This window comes from Acanthochromis polyacanthus, chromosome 11 (genome assembly GCF_021347895.1).
Source record: "Acanthochromis polyacanthus isolate Apoly-LR-REF ecotype Palm Island chromosome 11, KAUST_Apoly_ChrSc, whole genome shotgun sequence".
Classification (NCBI taxonomy): domain Eukaryota; kingdom Metazoa; phylum Chordata; class Actinopteri; family Pomacentridae; genus Acanthochromis; species Acanthochromis polyacanthus.
In genome coordinates, this window is record NC_067123.1 from 30,513,109 (window position 1) to 30,534,080 (window position 20,972).

The 20,972-nt window shown below is 42.9% G+C and overlaps 1 protein-coding gene across 29 annotated transcripts in view; it reads left to right on the forward strand.

Moving 5' to 3' along the window:
* Positions 1–1,840: 1,840 nt before the first annotated feature.
* LOC110968508 (uncharacterized) overlaps positions 1,841–20,972 on the forward strand; it is a 63,771-nt gene continuing 44,639 nt past the window's right edge. For 13 of the 29 annotated variants that reach the window (XM_051955744.1, XM_051955735.1, XM_051955737.1 and 10 more), the window contains exon 1: positions 1,914–2,213. In XM_051955744.1, coding sequence (XP_051811704.1) covers positions 2,187–2,213 — 27 coding nt within the window. In that variant the 5' untranslated portion in view covers positions 1,914–2,186. Of the gene's footprint in view, positions 2,214–20,972 lie in introns of all 29 variants that reach the window. The other 16 variants (XM_051955726.1, XM_051955729.1, XM_051955734.1 and 13 more) reach the window with 8 other exon arrangements.

Here is a 20,972-nt window from a genome sequence, read left to right on the forward strand (position 1 = left end):
TAAACCGTGGCATCTCGCCCAAACAGCGGTAAAAGTACTGGCATTAACCATGGCATGTTCCCTAAACAGTGGCATTAACTGTGGCATCTCTGCTGGCATCTCCAGAGGCCACTGGAAATGCCGCTGCGGCAGTGGCATCTCGCCCAAACAGTGGCATTAACCGTGGCACCGCGGCGGTGCCACAAAAAGTGTCACTGCTCGCTGCCAGTGCCACAAATCGGACCTGCTGTCTCTCCAATAAAAACAGTTTCATCCACCCAGCTCTGGTTGTGTGATTCTCTGCCCAGGTCCCCACTCCTGAAATCGTGACACAACAATCATCTCGCAGATCACACAAAGACTCCATCACTCTGCCTGCTGATTAAGCCACTGTTGTAACCTCTTGTGTAGCGATAATGTGAAGATGGTGAAGAAATTTTCCACAGACACCGATTTGTTTATATATAAAAGGTTTATTAAAACAAAGACAGCATCACAGACACCATGGCATGCCTGTGAGAGGGTTCAAGATAGAATCACTCTGCAGAACAACTGTTTCTCCTAGCTTATATAGGTGTGTTCTTTGCATCAAACCAAGCAGATGATGGGATGTATGGTTAACAGCGCCTTGTTGTCTGCATTAGCAATAAAGCAATAAACTCATTTTAAGAGATCTGATGGTTAACTTAGGAATTTTGAAACTTCTGACCTAAGGCTTTTTCACATTTGTTCTGAGGCTTTTAACATCCCCATCCCCTAAGACCACCTGGAACAACAGATACCACTTTACATACTGGACACTTTACATTCTAAAAGTCATTCATTATATCTGTAAACATATCTGCACCTATTTGTGTCATTTGCACATCCAAGCACATTCTCATTTGCACATTTCTGTATCACTCTTGTGCATCCTTGTATATTTTGTTGATTTTTCTTTCTAATTTATATTTTCTATATTTTTATCTTATTTAATTTGACCTTCAATTTAAACTCTACCCCAATATTCTGTGTTGTCTTATTGTTTACCTGTGGCAATATATAATTGTGGGATGTTTTGTATCATAGTTGACAGTTTTTCTGTTTTCAGGCCTAAAATTAACATGGCTGCCTCTAACCAAACACCACATGGCATTTTTACAGAAAGATTCTTCTAATTATTATATACACAATTGAGTAAGATTGAAATTGAAAGTTTTTATTTATAAAGCTGTTGTCGTAAACCTGTTCCACACTTGACTCACAGCTACTTTACATTAAATAACTCAGAAAGCCTTGAAGTCTTGCCAGTCTTTTCTCCAAAAGGAAGTGACATCATGTGGAACAGGTCATGTGATGTGGAATTAACACACTTCATTTAGAGGTGTTTAGTTGAAGGTGATTTCTCAGACACAGATACAAATTGTTGTTTTCCATGTAAAATTTGACCAAAAAAAAAGAGAAATATCTGTCATGATTATCTCAACTTAATAAAAAGAACACAATCAAAACAATTTTTGAATAAGCTCATTTTATTATTGTTTAGCTGATCAGAAGGTGGCTGTTATTGAATCCAGAAGGTTATTTAGTTGACATTTTAGTGATATCCAGTCATTTTTTTAAATTAAAACGTGACTGTTTTCATAATTAATAACTATGGAATTTGTAGAGAAATGATCATAATGAACTTTGAAATGTATGCAAGATATATCCCATGGAATTCAAAAGTTCCTCAATTATATACTGACCCTCCCCTTTGCTGAGCTGCTGAACAACTAAATTTTCCTCGGGGGATGAAAAAAAAGTCAAAGTCTAAAGTCTAATCTATTGGTAGGCGGTGCTGTCTAAAGAAATGTTCTAAAAGCGCGGGAGTAGAAGAAGTGTGCAGCCCATAGATTTCTATGGTGCAGCCTCCAGACACACTTTTGGATCCTCTGGACCTACAGTCTATGCTCTGGACGTGCGTCCTGTGCGCTGGCGCTCCGCCCCAGTGGTCTCTGCTGGGAGGAGTTCTCCACTTTACGCGCTGAAAAATCATCACGGGTGGAAGCTCCTCTTCATTAACTCGGGAACTGGAGACTCGCGGACAAGCTTCACCATCTGGTTGTTGTTTGGGAATTCCTGCTTTGTCACATAGCTGTTTTGAGTTTTCTGCACAGGAGCCAGTGACAGCTCCATGTGCGTTTTGTTTTTTTTCTGCTCAGAGAAGTTTCTGCTCAGTTTGAACAATGGGGTTCGTCAGCTTGGAATGTCAGGTACGTGCTTCGATCTGTGGCTTTCTCATATTTTGACCTGGTTGTGGAGGTATGAGTCCCAAACACTTTCCACGGAGGAACCCTGGGCGACATATCTAACCAGTAAAACCAAGTTTTCCTGCCGTGGCAACCGCCCTGACATCGACGCTGCGCAGTTAAAATGCAGCTGAAGTCGTCATTTCCCTATTTGTTGATGAAGAAGCACATGGACAGGCAAAAACATTGCGGAGCTTTCAGAGCCGCAGTTGAGTTTCGATTTCCTGAAAGCAGGAATTCTCTGTTTTTTTGCACGTCCAGCGATGCAGGTTAAAAAATGTGTAGGTAAAACAACACTGCTGTTAGAAAACCACTTTGAAAGTTGTGCTGTTTGTGGAAATGTCATGAAAGAAGCATTTCACTGCAACAGAGAAGTTAAATGGTTGAAATGGAGAGACAGAAGACATAGTTGAGAAGTTTTTCTGGAGATAAAAATCCAGGGCAAGATAATCCAAAGAGTTATAGTTTATATGAGGTACTGGAGAGGCAGAAGAAGTAGTGATGTGTGTGGAAATGATGCTGGTTGAATCGCATGCAGATCTACTGTTTCACCACTAGACTCTGCCAGACTCAAGAGCATTGTTTAGACTTTTCTGCTCATTTTTGAAGCTTATTTGCTGAGAGGCTGTGGACAAATTCTGTTTGGAGTCGGCTTTGGTGGAATTTTGGCCACTTCAGCACATAAACAGACAGGCGGACAGCTAGACAGATACACAATTGCTGGTATTTACAGAGTATTTTTAGGAAATAAGAGTATTTAAAAGTGTAAGTACAGGAAAAAATAGGAATAACAATAAGAATATAGGAGGGGTGCTTGGGTTCTGGTAATTTGCAAGGTTTGTACCTTAGGTGTGATGCTGTTGAGGACGGGCCAGTTGTCCCCAACATAGGATCAATATTTAAACTAATAACGCTATGTACTAACCCTTAAAAAGCATTACTAGGTTCTTGCTGTATGATCATCTAAGTCTCACCAGAAAAGATGAAAAAGGAGTCCAGGAGTCAATCCTTCAGATGCCAAGACAAAGTGTTTATTTCTGCTCAAGACAGGTCAAAACACTGAGAATCACCCCGGGGATAGATTTTGATTGTCTGCCAGAATGTACAGCCTTTTATACTATCTGGGCTGAGGATGTCCACTCCCTCGGTCCATCCTACTTTTTTACCTGTGCCAGCTTGCACCTGCCACCATTAGCTCATCGTTTAACTTTTTAATAGAAGCTGATACTCCCTAAATTTTAATTAAAAATTTAATATTGGACTGGCAACTCCTCAGAGGGAACGATCCTCCCTTTGCCTGCATGCCCCCAATCCAGTACAAGGTACAGGCTAGCATGTCAGTTCTACTCAATGCAGTACAGGTTACAGGCCGGTATATCAGTTTTAACACGCATATATATGGATTTTTTAAAGCAGTATATAAAATAATACACAACAATGCGAGATGACATTGTTGAAGAAATTTCACTCTTGGTTCTGCAAAGTTTGCTGTAGTGGGGTGTTTATTGGTATTCCGGCATACGGTGGGCTTACCAACACAGAGCATGAGCCTGTGAAGGTAAGCCGACCCTCAGAGGATGGATAAAAGGATTGGGAGGGGGTTGTAAATAAATGTAAAACAACAGAACAAAAGGGCAATTGGGTAACAGGAGGTAAGACAGGGGGTATGGCAGAAAGGTGTGATAACAGGAGGTAAGAGGGGTATGGCAGACAGTATCAAAGAATGAGTCTGGTGACATGTAACAGTAGTGACAATATGTGGGCTATTTCTCCATCAACATGAATCTGAATTCTTGATTTCTATTGGATGATCGATAGATGGTATATTGTGTGAAGGTGAGATATATGTTTTCTCTATAATAGTTCTGGGATGTTTATCTAAGTTTTGGGAATGTGTATGCAGGAAAGGCACTTGGGAATTGCCCCAACTGGTGCAACTTATGTTTGGACAGTGGGGCCCCAATACTGACACAAGCCATGTGTTAAAGGGGAACTTCAGTTTTTTTCAACCTGGGGTCTGTTTTCATATGTCATTTCATACATGTGAGTGATGGAGAAATGAATTTTCGACATAGCTCCAGTATTTAGCCAGGCAGGCAGCCTAGCAGCTCAGCTAGCAGCTCAGCTAGTGAAAAGTATGGGGCAGCTGGCCCCCCCGCTACTGTGCCCTAACGTGCTTTTGCCCCACACTGACCGGCTCAGATAGTCTCAATGAGTGTCCCACAACATACTAGAGATGAGAAGTGAACGAAAACCTCCACATTACCTGGCGATCGCTCTTTGTTGTGGCCTGTATCCAAATCTCAGGACGCTAGAAAGCAAATCTCGTTCTGAAATCGCGCGAGAGCTCGCGCCAAAACACCGGCTTTGGCCGGTGACTCTACAGTATTTTAGTGACTCATTAAATTCCTAAGTTTTATTGAAATGCTTTTTAGTTTTCAATAAACATTTATTTAATAGCCTATATGTGATCAATAAATACCTTTGCCTATCTAAAGAAAAACTCACTCAAAACTCTTATGTTAACAGTACTAAATAAATAAATATGTGCATACACACATAAATGAGTTAATACATTAACTGTGTTAAGATGAGATTTAGATATAGATGAAAAAATATCTGTAGATAATTTCTTTGTACAGTATTCTGCATTCAGTTGTTTATGTTTTTGCAGAATCCAGTATTGCACACTGGTTGGTCATTACATTTTATTAGTATGGTTTCACTGTTTAAAATGATACCACTTCTTTTCAGACATAACCTGTTATCAAAAAAGAATACAAAATTCTTAGTTCCATGTTAATAAAGCACTTAAAGCTTTAAGTATGGCTAAATGATTTTTTTCAAAATTAAATACGCCACTCCTTGGGTGGCAGTGGCCTCTAGTTCAGTAAAGTTGGAAAGATATTCACAGATTCAGATTTCCAGCATCTATAACTCGTTAGATATAGGTTGTCAAAAACATAAATGATGCCTCTTTCCCATCGCTGTAAAGCACACAATGTGCTACAAGCCCAGTTTTATCAAAAGTAGCTGTCTTTCAAGCTGCAGAAATAACACTGGTGTCTATGGAGTGAACAGGGACCGTCTGCAACAGCAAAGAGAGACAAAAATATTCAAAAAATTCACTCTTATACATTGTAGTGTCACCAAAATCACAGCAGCATGCAACTGGCTCCTGCTGACAAAGTGTTTTAACAGAAATGTAAATGCTGTAATTTGGTTCTTTTAACAAACGATGTAACTTGGATGGATGCAATGCTGGCGTGACCACAGTGCAAACGTCTGATGTTGCTCACAGGGTCTGCTCAGTGAGTTTGTGTGTTTGCTCAGACTCATGAAAAATTAGAGGGAACACTGGTCAAGAGGTACCCATATTCAATGGAAAATGGATGTCTCTTGACCCATGTTGTGCATCAAAGGGTTAAAGGCTGCTAGACAAAGACTACAATGCCAAACTGAGCAAAATAAAATAGAATTGGAAAGTACCAAAAAATACTAAAATCCTCAAATGTTAAGGGTAACTCCATCGACATTGGAGTTGCCACCTCGCCTCGCGGGCTGGTGAATCTAATTAGGTTTTAACTTGTCTCAGGAGGTTTCATTAGACTCAAATGAAAATGTTTGATACTGTTGTTTGTAGTGCATAAGTTTGGTTTTTAGTTCTTTCTTTGATGTATTTTTTTAATTCATTGTAATTCCTAATTGGGTTCACTGGGCAGCATATGTCTAAACTAGTTACATTACTGATAAACTACTAAAATACGACTGTGACTTGAAAATAAACCTAAAACTTGGAAGGTCATTGGAGACTGAAAACCAGCTGAGAAATAATGGGCCAGCCTGAGTGATTTCATCTTTATCAGTATGAGGTCCGGATCCATTGTTGTCCGGGTGGCAGACAGCTGAATGCTGAGGCTATTATATCACCCTCCAGGAATGCATTTGACAAACTGTTGAAAAGTGGGGGAGGGCTCCATGTTGTTTGCATCGAGAGCTGGAAAGAAAGTGGACGATATTTGATAGCATTTCTCAGTGGTGATTAAGATGCACTGTTAGGAGACCTTGGAACAGTACAGCAAACATCAGCCTGCTCCATTTCAAATAAATCTTTATCTGAAATTTGATACTAATTCTCATGTGGTTCCTAAGCAAGGGGAGCAACGTTAGTTCTTTCTAAAGAAGATTGAATGTATTTCATGTAGATAAGACAACTATGTTGTTGTTTTTGCATTTATAGAACCTGTTTTGGTGACCTGAACATCCATCCATCCATTCTCTATACACCGCTTTATCCTCACTAGGGTCGCGGGGATGCTGGAGCCTATCCCAGCTGACTCGGGCCAATGCAGGGGACACCCTGGACAGGTCACCAGTCTGTCGCAGGGCTACATATATAGACGAACAATCGCACTCGCATTCACACCTACGGGCAATTTAGAGTAACCAATTAACCTCAGCATATTTTTGGGCTGTGGGAGGAAGCCGGGAACGTAAGATCCATCGGCAACAAGATGGATGAACTTATGGCTCTAACAGGACACCAGCGGGAATACCGTCAGTGCAGCATCATGCTATTCACGGAGACCTGGCTAACGGAGGTAAGAGTGGACTCTATCGCTGCGCTGGATGGCTTTCAGTTGCTGCGGGCAGACCGGACGAAGGAGAGCGGTAAGAGGAAAGGAGGGGGACTGGCTATGTTTGTTAATGATAGATGGTGTAACCCTGGGCACATCACTATCAAGGAAAAACTTTGCAGCAAGAAAATTGAACTGTTAGCATGAGACCATACTACCTGCCGAGGGAATTCTCACATGTTATCGCGATAGCTGCGTTCGTTCCTCCCTCTGCTAACGCTAATTCTGCTTGTGATGTTCTACTCTCAGTAACAAGCAAGCTGCAGACACAGCACCCACAGGCCCTCTTCCTTATAACTGGGGACTTTAACCATGCCTTTCCGTCGTCCACACTACCCATCTTCACACAATATATCACCTGCCACACCAGAGACAATAAAATACTGGACCTTTTTTATGCCAACACCGAGGAGGCATATACATCATCTCCTAGTCCACCACTTGGTAAATCTGACCATAACCTGGTTCATCTCCTTCCTGTGTACAAACCTCTGGTACACAGCCAGCCAGCTGTCACCTGCATGGTCAAGAGATGGTCCGAGGAAGCTGAGGAGGCTCTCAAGGACTGTTTCGACATGACTATGTGGGAAGTGTTTTGTGAGGACCATGGGGAGGACATCGACAACCTCACTCACTGCATCACAGACTACATTAACTTCTGTGTGGGGTGCACTGTGCCCACCAGGACTGTACGCTGTTTCGCCAACAGCAAAACCTGGATTACTCCTGATATAAAGGCTCTCCTAAAGAACAAACGGAGGGCTTTTAGGCCAGGAGACAAGGAGGAGATGAGATCTGCACAGAGAGAACTGAGGAGGAAGATTAGAGAGGGGAAATGCAGCTACAGGAAGAGGATGGAGGATCAGCTGCTGCAGAACAATGTCGGCGGGGTCTGGAGGGGCCTGAAAACCATTTCTAGCCACAAAGATCCCAAGACTGAACTGAGACGGGACCAGGAGTGGGTGAGTGATCTGAACACCTCCTTTAACAGGTTTGAACAGTCAGCCACCCCTCCCCCGGACCAGTCCACCCTGCAGCAGCCACCAATGCATCTGTCTGCACCCCCTGCTGACCGTACCACCCTTGCTGCATCCCTCCTCCTTACAGCTCCACCACAGTTCTCCTACCATCACACTTCCCCTCCTCCACAGGGCCCCACACTCACAACCAGCACACAGCCCCCCTGCCCCAATTTGTCCTTTTTTGTCCCTTTTCCCCTTTCTTTTCACCCCCTACACTGCAGACTTCTCCCATCACACCACAAACTGCCATCTTCAGAAGCTCTCTGACGACTCTGCCATCGTCGGCCTCATCACGGACGGAGATGAGGAGGAGTACAGAGAACTTAACCGGAACTTTGTGGACTGGTGCCTGCTGAACTGCCTCCAGATCAATGCAGTGAAAACCAAGGAACTGGTGGTGGATTTTAGCAGAAACAGACACTTCTCCTACACCAGTGAACATCCAGGGGATGAACATTGTGGACTCTTACAGGCACCTGGGTGTTCACTTAAACAAGAAACTGGACTGGGCTACTAACACCAGTGCACTTTACAAGAAAGGTCAGAGCAGACTCCACCTGCTCAGAAAACTGAGGTCCTTCGGGGTGCAGGGAGCACTTCTGAGGACCTTTTATGATTCTGTGGTGGCATCAGCCATCATGTATGGAGTGGTCTGCTGGAGCAGCAGCATCACGGCTGCAGACAGGAAGAGACTAAACAAACGGGTAAAGAAAGCCAGTTCTGTCCTGGGCTGCCCCCTTGATCCTGTGGAGGTGGTGGGAGACGGAAGGATGATGACAAAGCTGTTGTCTATCATGGAGGACACCTCCCACCCCCTTAAGGAAACGGTGAGATCACTGGGCAGCTCCTTCAGTGACAGACTGCTTCACCTGCGGTGTCTAAAGGGGAGATAGCGCAAGTTCTTCCTTCCTGCTGCGGTCAGACTTTACAATCGAGCCTGCTCCCAGTAGTTCAGTTCACCCACCTACAAACTGTGCAATAAAAATGTAAATAATGATGCTGTGCAATTTCATCGAAATTTTGCTGTAACTACTGCTTTTTTTCTTCTTCTGAAAAGTGTGTGTGTGTGTGTGTGTGTGTGTGTGTGTGTGTGTGTGTGTGTGTGTGTGTGTGTGTGTGTGTGTGTGTGTGTGTGTGTGTGTGTGTGTGTGTGTGTGTGTGTGTGTGTGTGTGTGTGTGTGTGTGTGTGTGTGTGTGTGTGTGTGTGTGTGTGTTGCACTCTTCTTTTATTCAAAATGTTCTATTTGCTGCTGTACACTAAATTTCCCCGCTGTGGGATTAATATCTATCATCTATTTTTGATATATTCATGGATTTGTATTTTTGTTAAAAGGAAATGTTAAATTTCATATGTATTAGATTTGATTTCATCGTTATTTACAAGAAAATCTGAGTGTATGCAGTTTTGCTCTAGAGGGCGCACTCGTGTTCTGTCATTACCCACGAAGAAGACATTGTTTCTTTGACTTGAATGAAAGAATAAATGATGGCTGATAGAGCAACACGGTCTTTGTGCTGTGCTACGATGACCGTGCTGTGGTGGCGAAAGTTGATGCGTAAAAGATAAGTCTGTGTGTCGGCCATTTCAAAGAAGAGGTTAATGAAAAAGCAAAGAACCAAAGATTAGCCTCTATATATAGGTTTGGTTGCATATGAAGCCATAACATATGGTTTCTGTTACAATAGAAGCCAAAGGTCAAAACAACGAGCCCCATCAATCAACTTCCCTGACATAGGGATCCCTTTCCAAACACAACATTGAGTTACTCCAAACAACCAAGAACATACACATTCCATTCTAATAAGTAACACGTCTCAGGTCAGATACTACAGCCGTGAAAATTTCATCGATGTGCGATGATAATATAGCTACTAATCTCTCTCCGAATCACAGTTCAAAGCTGACCAATACAAATTTGTGTATGAGAATGTAGTTTCTGACAGGAAACATAAGTTTCCAGAGGTATACGTTTTCTCTTTTAGTTCTGAGGATGTTTATGTTCAAGAGGCTCCTGCGCCTGGGAAATTAGCACTTCATTGTTAGGTGAAGTGGGGCCTCTCATGATTGACACTGTGCTTGCGCTAGCCATTCGCCACTTCTCCATAGGCGACGCCTTCCTCAGGATGGCGAAGCCATTTTTAGCATGTTTAGCCACGGTGGAAAAGCTAGTTTTGCCTAATAAATGTGAAAAAAGGGTTAACTTACAACTTTTTCGTAATTTGCCGAGCGATGGTCAAAGAAAAGAACAAACTGCGTCTTCTTTACTGAAGAGCGTTACCGAGTATAAGGGGCTCGACACATGGGAGGCGACAAGTCACGCGCTTCATTCATTTTCTATGGCTGCTGTGCGACGAGATGAACATCGCTTTCCCCTCCCAACAACGCGATGGTGACATTCGTGCATGTGAAATCTCGCACACGTTCACATAGACGTGCACCCGCTGGCTTGCGACGCAGTACAAGAAAGTTGAAAAATGTTCAACTTTTGTCGCTGTCGCCTGGAGCTTCAACCAATCAGCGAGGGTTTCACTCACTGACCATGCTTACAGCATGTTGCACAGTACAGTCCGCTCCTATACATTAATGGTCGGCTTTGGAAAAAAGTTCTGGGCTAAGGCGAAAGTAGGCCCGGAATTTTTCTGGATCTTTTCTCAGATCTGGCATCAAATGGTGGTACGAGTATTCTCCATGCTCTTTCCGAGTTTGCAATATGGCATGGACCCAGGGTCATTTCTTTCTTTTATAGGCCAATGTCAAGAGTAAAATTTCGGCTAAATCAAGCAATATCTTCTGGCTCATCATCTTTATGCTTTTCTGTCATGAAACTCTTTTTGAAAATGTAAAAAAATCCCTCCAGTTTCACAGCCAATCAGAAGTGAGGGAGACAAGCGATCTGTGCCTTTTGTAGCACTTATTAAAATAAAAATAAGGCTAGAACTAGTTATTGCAATGAGGTGTCTATGACTGCTACAGAAAAACAAAAAAAAAACCAGATTCGTTATTGGAGCTTGGCGTGAATGAAAGACCAAAAACAGAATTAAAGTGTAAATCGATTTATAGTTGAAAATAAATACTCAACATAAAAATAAAGCACATACATACATTTAACAACTGACACAATAATAACCAAAAAGGAAAAAAAACCAAACCCCTTTATCCTGAAAGCTTTTAGGTTTTTCCCAAAGTCCAGATGTATTTCCTTCCTTTTTAAAGTTCAGTTCAAAAGTAGGTCCAGTAGCTCGCCACCTCCCAAGAAGAGGAAATCTGGTTCTGGGGGGAAAAAAAACCTGACCTAAAACCAAGGTCATGGGGAAAACCCATAAGCTTCATCATCATTTAAAATCAAGCAGTTACTAGTAACACTCAATTATCTGCATTTTTAAGTTATAATCAATAACCATTTCCATATCATTTCGGAAACAAAATAAATTCAGTTGCGCAACATCAATCAACATCAGGTGTAACTTCATTCATTCAGTCTATAAGCAATGCCGACGCAGCTCAATATATTTCAATGGCAGGGTTAGCATGCTTGGTCATTAGCATTCGTATAATGCAAATACAAATCCAATAAACGAATATCAATAAATTGTCAATATTGTCAACTCATATGACCTTAGACCAAAGGTACAGGTGAACAACAAACATATTTAAGTGCCTATGTTTGACATTTTCAGTAACGGAATGTACCGCGATCCGAACGTAGCAACATTTACTATTTAACTTTTCTTTTCCCATATTCAGCAGCGCCGTTCGGTAGCAGAAAGGTTGTACTGACTCACCGTTGAGTTGGGTGTAGTTTTGGCTATGTTCTCTGCAGTTATCCGTAGGATTTGTTTGCAACAATCCGTGATCACAGCCGGGGCAGATGAGCTGTCAAGAAGCAGCTGCGCTCCCCGGATGTCACTGCCCGAGCATTTTTATAACAGCGCCACAGGTGGTTGGGCTCGGAATTAGCTCATTTTTGACAATGGGTTACAGGGTCCCCCCCTAACCTCATGTACGTCCCTGTACATGGCTGGACTGGCAGCAAGATGTCTGCTGGTCAGAAATATTAGGAAGGCTCCCTTCATCCCTAATGACAAAAGAAAAGACTTGGCCCAATCCATCAAGGAGCGATTGCATACTCTTCAGCAGCGGATTACCCAATCTGCTGTATTCAAGTCTTTGTGGGGGACGTCTAGCTCGTTTTGAGCTCCGTTTAGGGGGGTCAGTATCAAAAACTGAAACGGCAAGATCAGGATCAGGTAAATGAGGTTCAACTAAACCAATGTCTGTAACAGGTACGTCATTATCAAATGTCACAGCAGAGGAATCCATTTCTGAAGGATCAGTTAAATCAGTTTGAGGTTCTACAATGGCAGCTTCTGAAAGTTCATGAGGTTCATCTGTGGATAGCTCAGGTTCTGTTTCCTCTGCTTCAAGTTCACTTTCATATAGTGCTGTGGATTCCATGGTGGTGGATGGCACCAAAGGTAAGTTAAGCTGTGATTTTGGTATGTCCACGGTGGTAATCAATCGGATAGGTTCAGCAATGAATGGTTCATACCGACTAGTTGGTAGGATCTCATCATCATCAGGCGATTGTTCACTTTCAGGATCTGTGGCAGGTAAAATATTTCTGATTGATCTTTTGACAGATGCGGGTTGGACTTCAGACATGGCAGGTAAATATCCACAGGGTAGAAGTAGATCTCGGTGAAGAGTTCTTAGAGGTTTGTCAACATGCTCAGGCCTTACAGTGTACACGGGTAAATTTGCAGCTTTCTTGATCACCACATAGATGTCGGATTCCCATTTGTCAGCGATTTTATGTTTCCCTCTCAGTCTGACATTTCGGACAAGTACACGATCACCCACCTCCAATTCTGATGCAGTAACCTTACGATCAAACCGTAACTTGTTCCTCTGCATGCTCTTTTCTGCATTTTCAGAAGCTAGCTGGTAGCTCTTCTCCAGATGTGACCTCAGCTTCTGGACATAATCAGAGTGATTCTGGCTGGGTTTACACACAGGGAGGCCAAAAGCAAGATCGACTGGAAGTCGGGGTTGGCGACCGAACATCAGCTCGTATGGTGTGAATCCAGTGGTGTCATTTCGTGTGCAATTATACGCATGTACAAGTGGTTTAACAAAATCTTTCCAATTTGACTTTTCATGTTCAGGAAGAGTACCGAGCATGTCCAACAGAGTCCTGTTAAACCTCTCAACAGGGTTACCTCTTGGATGATATGGAGTAGTTCTGATCTTGTGGATTCCTGTTAATGCACAGAGTTCCTTTATGGTCCTTGATTCAAAGTCTGTACCTTGATCACTGTGGAGTTTTTGAGGGATACCATAATGTAGGAAGAAGTTTTCCCAAAGACATTTTGCAACAGTTCTGGCTTTTTGATTCGGGGTAGGTATGGCAACAGCATACTTAGTAAAGTGATCCGTAATGACCAAAATGTCTTTTGTATTGCTCCTATCAGGTTCCAGCGTCAGAAAGTCAATACAAACAAGCTCAAGTGGATGTGTAGTTCTGATGTTCACCAAGGGTGCAGCTTTTTCTGGTAATGCTTTCCGTTTTATGCATCTCTCACATGTCCTCACCTTGGTCTGCACATCATTGGCCATCCGTGGCCAATAGAACCGATTCCGGATAAGATCCAAGGTGCGTTCAATGCCCATGTGGCCCATTTGGTCATGTAAACTAAACAGCACGTCTGCACGACATTCCTGTGGTAGCACCAGTTGACGTTGAAGCTGGGGCCCAAGCTGCCTCCTCCGCACAAGAATGTTGTTCTGGAGCTCCAACCGATTTAAATCTCGCAAAAGGAGTGGCAGTTCTGGCACTTCTTCTCTCAAAGAGGATGGTGGTGACTCACCAGTTTCCAATTGTGCTATCGCATGTTTTAAAACAGGGTCGGCGCGTTGCTTGTCAGCGATCGCAGAAGGGCTCAACTGAGGGACCACAAAAGATGCAAACTGCTCGTCAGCAGTGTAGCTATCAGGTAGACTGTCAGCAGACATAGACAATGAGTGGACGAGAGCATAGTCAGAAGTTGAATCAGGAACACTATAGATCAATTGCCGGTCTGAAAGAGCTTTTACTGTATGCTGATCGATTGATATGACATTGGGATATTCAAGGTGTTGTTCAGTGAATCGGAGAATTCTTTCCTTTTCCTTCTGTGACATTAGGTCAGTTGTAAGTCCACCATGAGGTCGACGTGAAAGACCATCTGCGTCTGTATTTTGCTTGCCAGCCCGGTAAATGATCTTGAACGTGTAGGTGGAAAGAGCAGCCAACCAGCGGTAGCTTGTGGCGTCGAGCTTAGCAGAAGTGAGGAGATAAGTTAACGGATTACTGTCAGTCACGACGGTAAAATCTGCCCCATACAGGTAATCGTTAAATTTCTCTGTGACGGCCCATTTCAAAGCTAGAAACTCCAGCTTATGAGCTGGGTATCGTGACTCACTTCTGGACAACCCTCTGCTGGCATAAGCAATGACTCTTTTCTGACCTTCCTGTTCTTGATATAATACAGCACCTAGCCCGATGGAACTGGCATCGGTGTGTAATAGGTAAGGTTTCTGTGGGTTGGCGAAAGCAAGCACTGGGGCAGAGGTAAGTTTTTCTTTGATGGCTTCAAATGCTTGTTCGCAAACCGATGTCCATCGACCTCCAAATGACTCTTTTGGATTGAGATAAAGTTCTGGCGTCACCAAAGGCTTCAATTTCTTTTGTGATGGTGGATACCCTGAGGTAAGTTCATGGAGTGGTTTCACAATGCCTGAATAGCCTTGAACAAATCTCCGATAGTATCCAGCGAATCCGAGAAACGATCGGAGTTCTTTCAAATTTTTGGGCACTGGCCAGGATCTCAGAGCATCAATTTTATCAGGATCAGTTTCAACGCCGTTCTTCGACACAATGTGTCCTAGATAGCGTACAGAGGTCTGGAAGAAAGTGCACTTTTCTACAGAAAGTTTCAGCCCAAAATCCTTGAGACGGTTCAGGACTCTCATAAGTCTTTCCTCATGTTCTTCCAACGTTGGTGCGAAGACAATGAGATCATCGATAAACACAAGCACCTCCTTCAAATTCATTTCCCCAACGCATTTCTCCATCAACCGTTGAAATGTGGATGGTGCATTGGTAACCCCTTGGGGCATTCGGTTAAACTCCCAAAATCCAAGCGGGCACACGAAAGCTGTTTTGTTTTTGTCATTTTCATCCATTTCGATTTGGTAATATCCTGATTTTAAATCCAAAACCGAAAACCACTGAGATCCAGTAAGCGCTGTGAATGTATCTTCAAGTTTGGGGAGGGCGTATGCATCCTTGATTGTTTGCAAATTGAGCTTCCTGTAATCAATGCAGAGCCTGACACTTCCATTCTTTTTCCTCACGATCACAATAGGCGAGGCGAAAGGCGAATCAGACTCTCGAATGACTCCAGATTCCAGCAACTCTTGAAGATGTTTCCTGACGGCATCCAGGTCTTGGGGATGTATGGGTCGAGGTCTCTGTTTGAAAGGAGTTGAATCTAGAAGCTTAATTTGATGCTTCACCCGGTCCGTTTTTCCAAAATCCAGATCATGTTTTGAAAAAACGTCAGAAATACTATTGAGTTTTGCGATAATTCTGTTCTTCCACTCAGGTGTAAGAGGGGAATTTCCAAAGTTGTATTCAACCAACGGCTCTGGGGAATTGCATGACATGCACTCTGGAATAGTTTGTGCAGCACATGATACAGACTGAAAAGCACTGATTTCAGCAAGCATGGCTCGAGGAGGTAGAATCACATCGTGTTCTGACTCATTCTTGACAGGAACAGGCAAGAACACTGGATGATGGCTAGAGAAATCAACAAGACAGGACTGTACCATTAATCCTCCAGATAAGTGAAATGAGGTAGGGTGTTCAACCATAACCGTTTTTTTCTGTTTGCAGCGAGTGAGAAACTGCGATACCTTCCAGAATGATGGTCTCTCCAGCAGGAATGGCTTGTGGAGTTTTACTGTGAAGTCTGATAATTCCATGATGATCTTCACTGCTCATTTTGTGTCTGTGTTCCAGAACTTTAAGAACGGCACGGTAACCATATGGAACAGACTGGAAATCAGGACGTTGTTTACTGGACAGTTCATACACTGTATCAAGTGTGTTAGTGCCAATCAAAATGAATGGCTGGTGAGTTTTGATGTCGGGCACCACGAGAGCCAATGTAGCAATGTCAATGGGAGCTCCAACAAAGTCTGGAGGAAATGTAACATCAAGGCTTATGTAGCCCAGATAAGGCACCACTTGGCCGTTTGCCCCTTCAACTTCAAGAAGGTCATCCAGAGGCTTTAATTCATGGTCTGATAGATGAGAATTATAGAATGATTCTGGCATAGTGGTGACTTGTGAGCCTGTATCCAGCAGACAACTGACTGGTGTCCCTTTAATTATGATTTGAGCAGTACATTTAGAACCAATAAGTCCTTTAGGCAACATATTAAAGTGCTTATGAGATCGGTGCTTGGGACATTGTGATGTCATTACAGCCTCTGCTTGTCCCACAGAAGAGGCTGAATCTAGTTTGACTGTTTCTGGTTATTGTTTTTATCCCATTGTCCTTGCCGTTGTTGAAGTTGAAGCTTCTTCTGTTGTACCAGAGTTAGATTTGCTAACTGATTGCAATTTGTAGCAATGTGGCCATCCTCTCCACATTTAAAACAAAACCAAGCTCTGGGCCTCACATTGTGTGTCCTGCCACTTGATAACTGAAGTGTGGAGGGTTTGTTGTGGCTAGGGGTCCTAGAGGTGCGTGCCGTTTGCACAAGTAGTGCTGACATTTGCTGTTGCAGCTTCTTCACCTGCTGTTTCAGCTCATTGATGGATGACATGGCTGTGTCAGTGTGACTACAGGAACAAGTTTGAGCCTGCAGAGCTGCACGCTGCTTGGAGGAACCAATATGTTTTTTCATTAAACTCTCTTTAGCCAACTGTCGATCCTCTTCAGTTCGTAGAAGTAGGAGTAACTCAGCAAATGCTGGCGGATTTTCCCTCTTTTGTTCCAGCTGTAGCTTTGTAATAATACCATTATCCCAGCACCCTCTGCAGAACTGTTTCAACACATGCTTGTCAATATCTGATGCTGCGACTCCGCCTCTTTTAACGACTGTGTTCAATGTTAGTAACAGACGCTGAAGATAACTGGAGGGTTTCTCACCTGGATCCTGAAGCGTATTTAAGAACTGGGCAAACAGCTCCTCTCCATCTTGGACTGTGGAGTATGCTGAATCCAACATTTGTAAATACACAGACGGCACAGTGTCTGGCTTCAGACCCTTCACAACATCAGTAGCAGGTGACAGCAGACTTCCAATTATTCTTCTAGTGACCTGGATTGGAGGCAAGTTCACATCGGCCAGCAACAACTCAATGTGTGATCTCCATGTTTCATAATCGGTTTCATTTGCGGGTTTAGGTATTTTTCCAGAGAATGGACGAAGTCTCAAAGTAGGTATTGAGTGGATACTGTGTTCATCAGCTCTTACAACATGTTCAACAATGACCCTTTGTACGTCGGGTGGATTGAGATCAGCATGAGATAGTGGAATCCTTTGTGGTGGAGATGTTAGTCTCTGATGCTCACGCGAGGAATTACTGGGTGCAGTTGATAGTTCTGATTGTGCTATTGCCCCAGCTGGCAACCCCTGCTGGCCAGGCGGGAATGCTGCTGGGTCCACATTTTGCACCGAATCCCCTCCTTGTTCTGTGTCACCACTATGAGGCTCCCCTTCAAGTGTTACCAGGTGTTCATTTATCTGAAAAAGCACATCCTGTAACACACATTCAAATTTTTGTCCACTCCTCCGTGCAAGAAGTTTGAGTTCCTTCATGTAATCGGGGGGAAAAACTTCTGCTCCAGCTGAGCCTGTGCTCTCAATTTGTGGAAGCGTAACGCAAAATTCTAATTCAGAATCGCTCTCTGAAATATGCGTATACGGCAAAATCTTTTTAAGCTCTGCAATAGCAGAATCAGTTTTATACTCAACGACCAGGTTTTTAAAGAACGGACAAGTTTCGTCAGCAACGGTTATTAATTTATAACGACCGTATTGTTTAAAACATTAAATATTTCATCATCTTTGCTTGTGTGCGTTACACCAGAAACAATGACACTTCTCAAAACATTAACCCCAGATTTCTCAAAAAAATCCATATTCACCCTGGACGACACATCCAAAATCAATATGATGAATATTAAATAAATATTATTCATTCACTAACCAAGCTCCTGGATAGCTCGCCACTACTCAACATAAAAATAAAGCACATACATACATTTAACAACTGACACAATAATAACCAAAAAGGAAAAAAAACCAAACCCCTTTATCCTGAAAGCTTTTAGGTTTTTCCCAAAGTCCAGATGTATTTCCTTCCTTTTTAAAGTTCAGTTCAAAAGTAGGTCCAGTAGCTCGCCACCTCCCAAGAAGAGGAAATCTGGTTCTGGGGGGAAAAAAAACCTGACCTAAAACCAAGGTCATGGGGAAAACCCATAAGCTTCATCATCATTTAAAATCAAGCAGTTACTAGTAACACTCAATTATCTGCATTTTTAAGTTATAATCAATAACCATTTCCATATCATTTCGGAAACAAAATAAATTCAGTTGCGCAACATCAATCAACATCAGGTGTAACTTCATTCATTCAGTCTATAAGCAATGCCGACGCAGCTCAATATATTTCAATGGCAGGGTTAGCATGCTTGGTCATTAGCATTCGTATAATGCAAATACAAATCCAATAAACGAATATCAATAAATTGTCAATATTGTCAACTCATATGACCTTAGACCAAAGGTACAGGTGAACAACAAACATATTTAAGTGCCTATGTTTGACATTTTCAGTAACGGAATGTACCGCGATCCGAACGTAGCAACATTTACTATTTAACTTTTCTTTTCCCATATTCAGCAGCGCCGTTCGGTAGCAGAAAGGTTGTACTGACTCACCGTTGAGTTGGGTGTAGTTTTGGCTATGTTCTCTGCAGTTATCCGTAGGATTTGTTTGCAACAATCCGTGATCACAGCCGGGGCAGATGAGCTGTCAAGAAGCAGCTGCGCTCCCCGGATGTCACTGCCCGAGCATTTTTATAACAGCGCCACAGGTGGTTGGGCTCGGAATTAGCTCATTTTTGACAATGGGTTACACTTTGCACAGCACGCCGTGTGTCGCCGGCGCCTGCCACTGCCAAGTATCGCGCACCGTGTGTTGAATTTATCTCCTGTTGCGATGACTTTCGCATTCCCCCGTCAACTGTCGCTCCCCGTGCATCGAGCCCCTAACCGGAACGACCCGAATGCTTCCGATCATTAATAGATGCACACTGTCACGTGTCTCGTCTCTAACCTGGCAATAGCCAGATTAATAATTGTGTAGTACTTGATAGTACTCCACAATATCAATCTGGGACCGCTCCATGTAAATCCGTTCGGAGGAAAGAGGCACGGATTGGACAATGCAACAGTATGTCCCGCCTCTGACAGGTTTGTTTTTAGCCAATCGTGGGATCTTCACAATGAGCGGAGCCAATTGGTAGATTAAACTCTTACCAAAACCCGTAGGTAAAAAAGCACAAACATCTTTACCATCCAGAAATGCGCAAAGCGCCTCTCATTGTTCTTCCTTCAAAGAAGCGATAGGAGATTCAGCTAAAACTCACTTAACAGCCGCATCTACACGATCGTTGTCCTCCGTTGCCATGTTTGTTTTGATCTACTGGTGCTTGGTGTCGTCTTCACACCCGGATATCCCGCCCCACACACGAATACTGCTGCGTGGTTGACCCGTGCCAACTTGGCTCTGTACGAACAGTGAATGCGGGAGCGGAGCAAGATGGTTTCTTGAGAGATTTGTGAACTCGCAAATATCGCGAGAAATCAACTTGCTGGCAAGGTTATCTCGTCTCAGCCAATCAGAAAAAAGGATTCGGACTACAGCTCTCGCTCTCTGCACCTGGCTTACTTCATTTCCACCAACACCCCTCCCCCTTTGCTACACACACACACACACACATGCACGTGCACATACACTTCCCTCATCCCCAATCCCCTGGTCCTTGTGCATCCCAACTTGTTAATCCATGCGTTTTTTTCTTCCTGTATTATTGCTATTCAGGCCTTCAGCTGCTATTTGGCTGGCAATTAATTGGTCATTTCATTGTTTTTTAATCTGTCCATTACTTTCTCAATTGAATGATTAATTATTTGTTCTATAAACTGTCAGAAAAGGGTGAAAAATATATTGTATCAGTATTTCCCGAAGCCCAAGATGATGTCCTCAACTGTCTTGTCTTTTGTCCACAACTTCGCGCGCCACAGTACAGATACTGAAAAAGTGTGGCTAAAAAAAATTCTAGCACTTTAGCCACAGTGGCTAGAGACAAATTTTCCCTAGTGCAAGCACAGTGACACCATATGTTATGTTCCCATACATGAACCTATATAAATGAGTTTTGACATCTGACATTTGGGGAGAGATGTATCTGGCTGAGAGTCATCTTCCAAGCCAAATCCATGCTTGTTTGTTCTTGGTACTGGTGTCTTTTGTAATAATAAACTTTTATTAAGCAATTAAGCTGATATCAGTGGAGCTTCTTTTCTTCACTTGTACAGCATGGATGTTTGAGAAACTACAAGAAATCTCTTAAAATATGGTTTCCGTCAGTAGCAAACCCTACTTCTTTAAACAAATGGGCGCCCCTTCCATAAGTCACAGGTGCAGAGACCTCTCCTACATAAATATTCCCAGAACTTGCATGACAAGAAAAGCACTCAGAGAGCGCAGTACTCTGCCAAGATTTTTCATTACCTAACTTTGCGCTGAATGTATGCGTGTGTTATGCATGTGTACGTTATGTGCAGATACCAAATCACGCGACCTAAATATGTAGCATGCAGTGGGAACTGATTGGACTCGGAACACCCCCCACAATTTAATCAGTTGTTCCTTGTATCATTTCTGATAAGTCAACAGTAGTGGATTTGTAGTACGATCGCCATTATGAGATCAGCA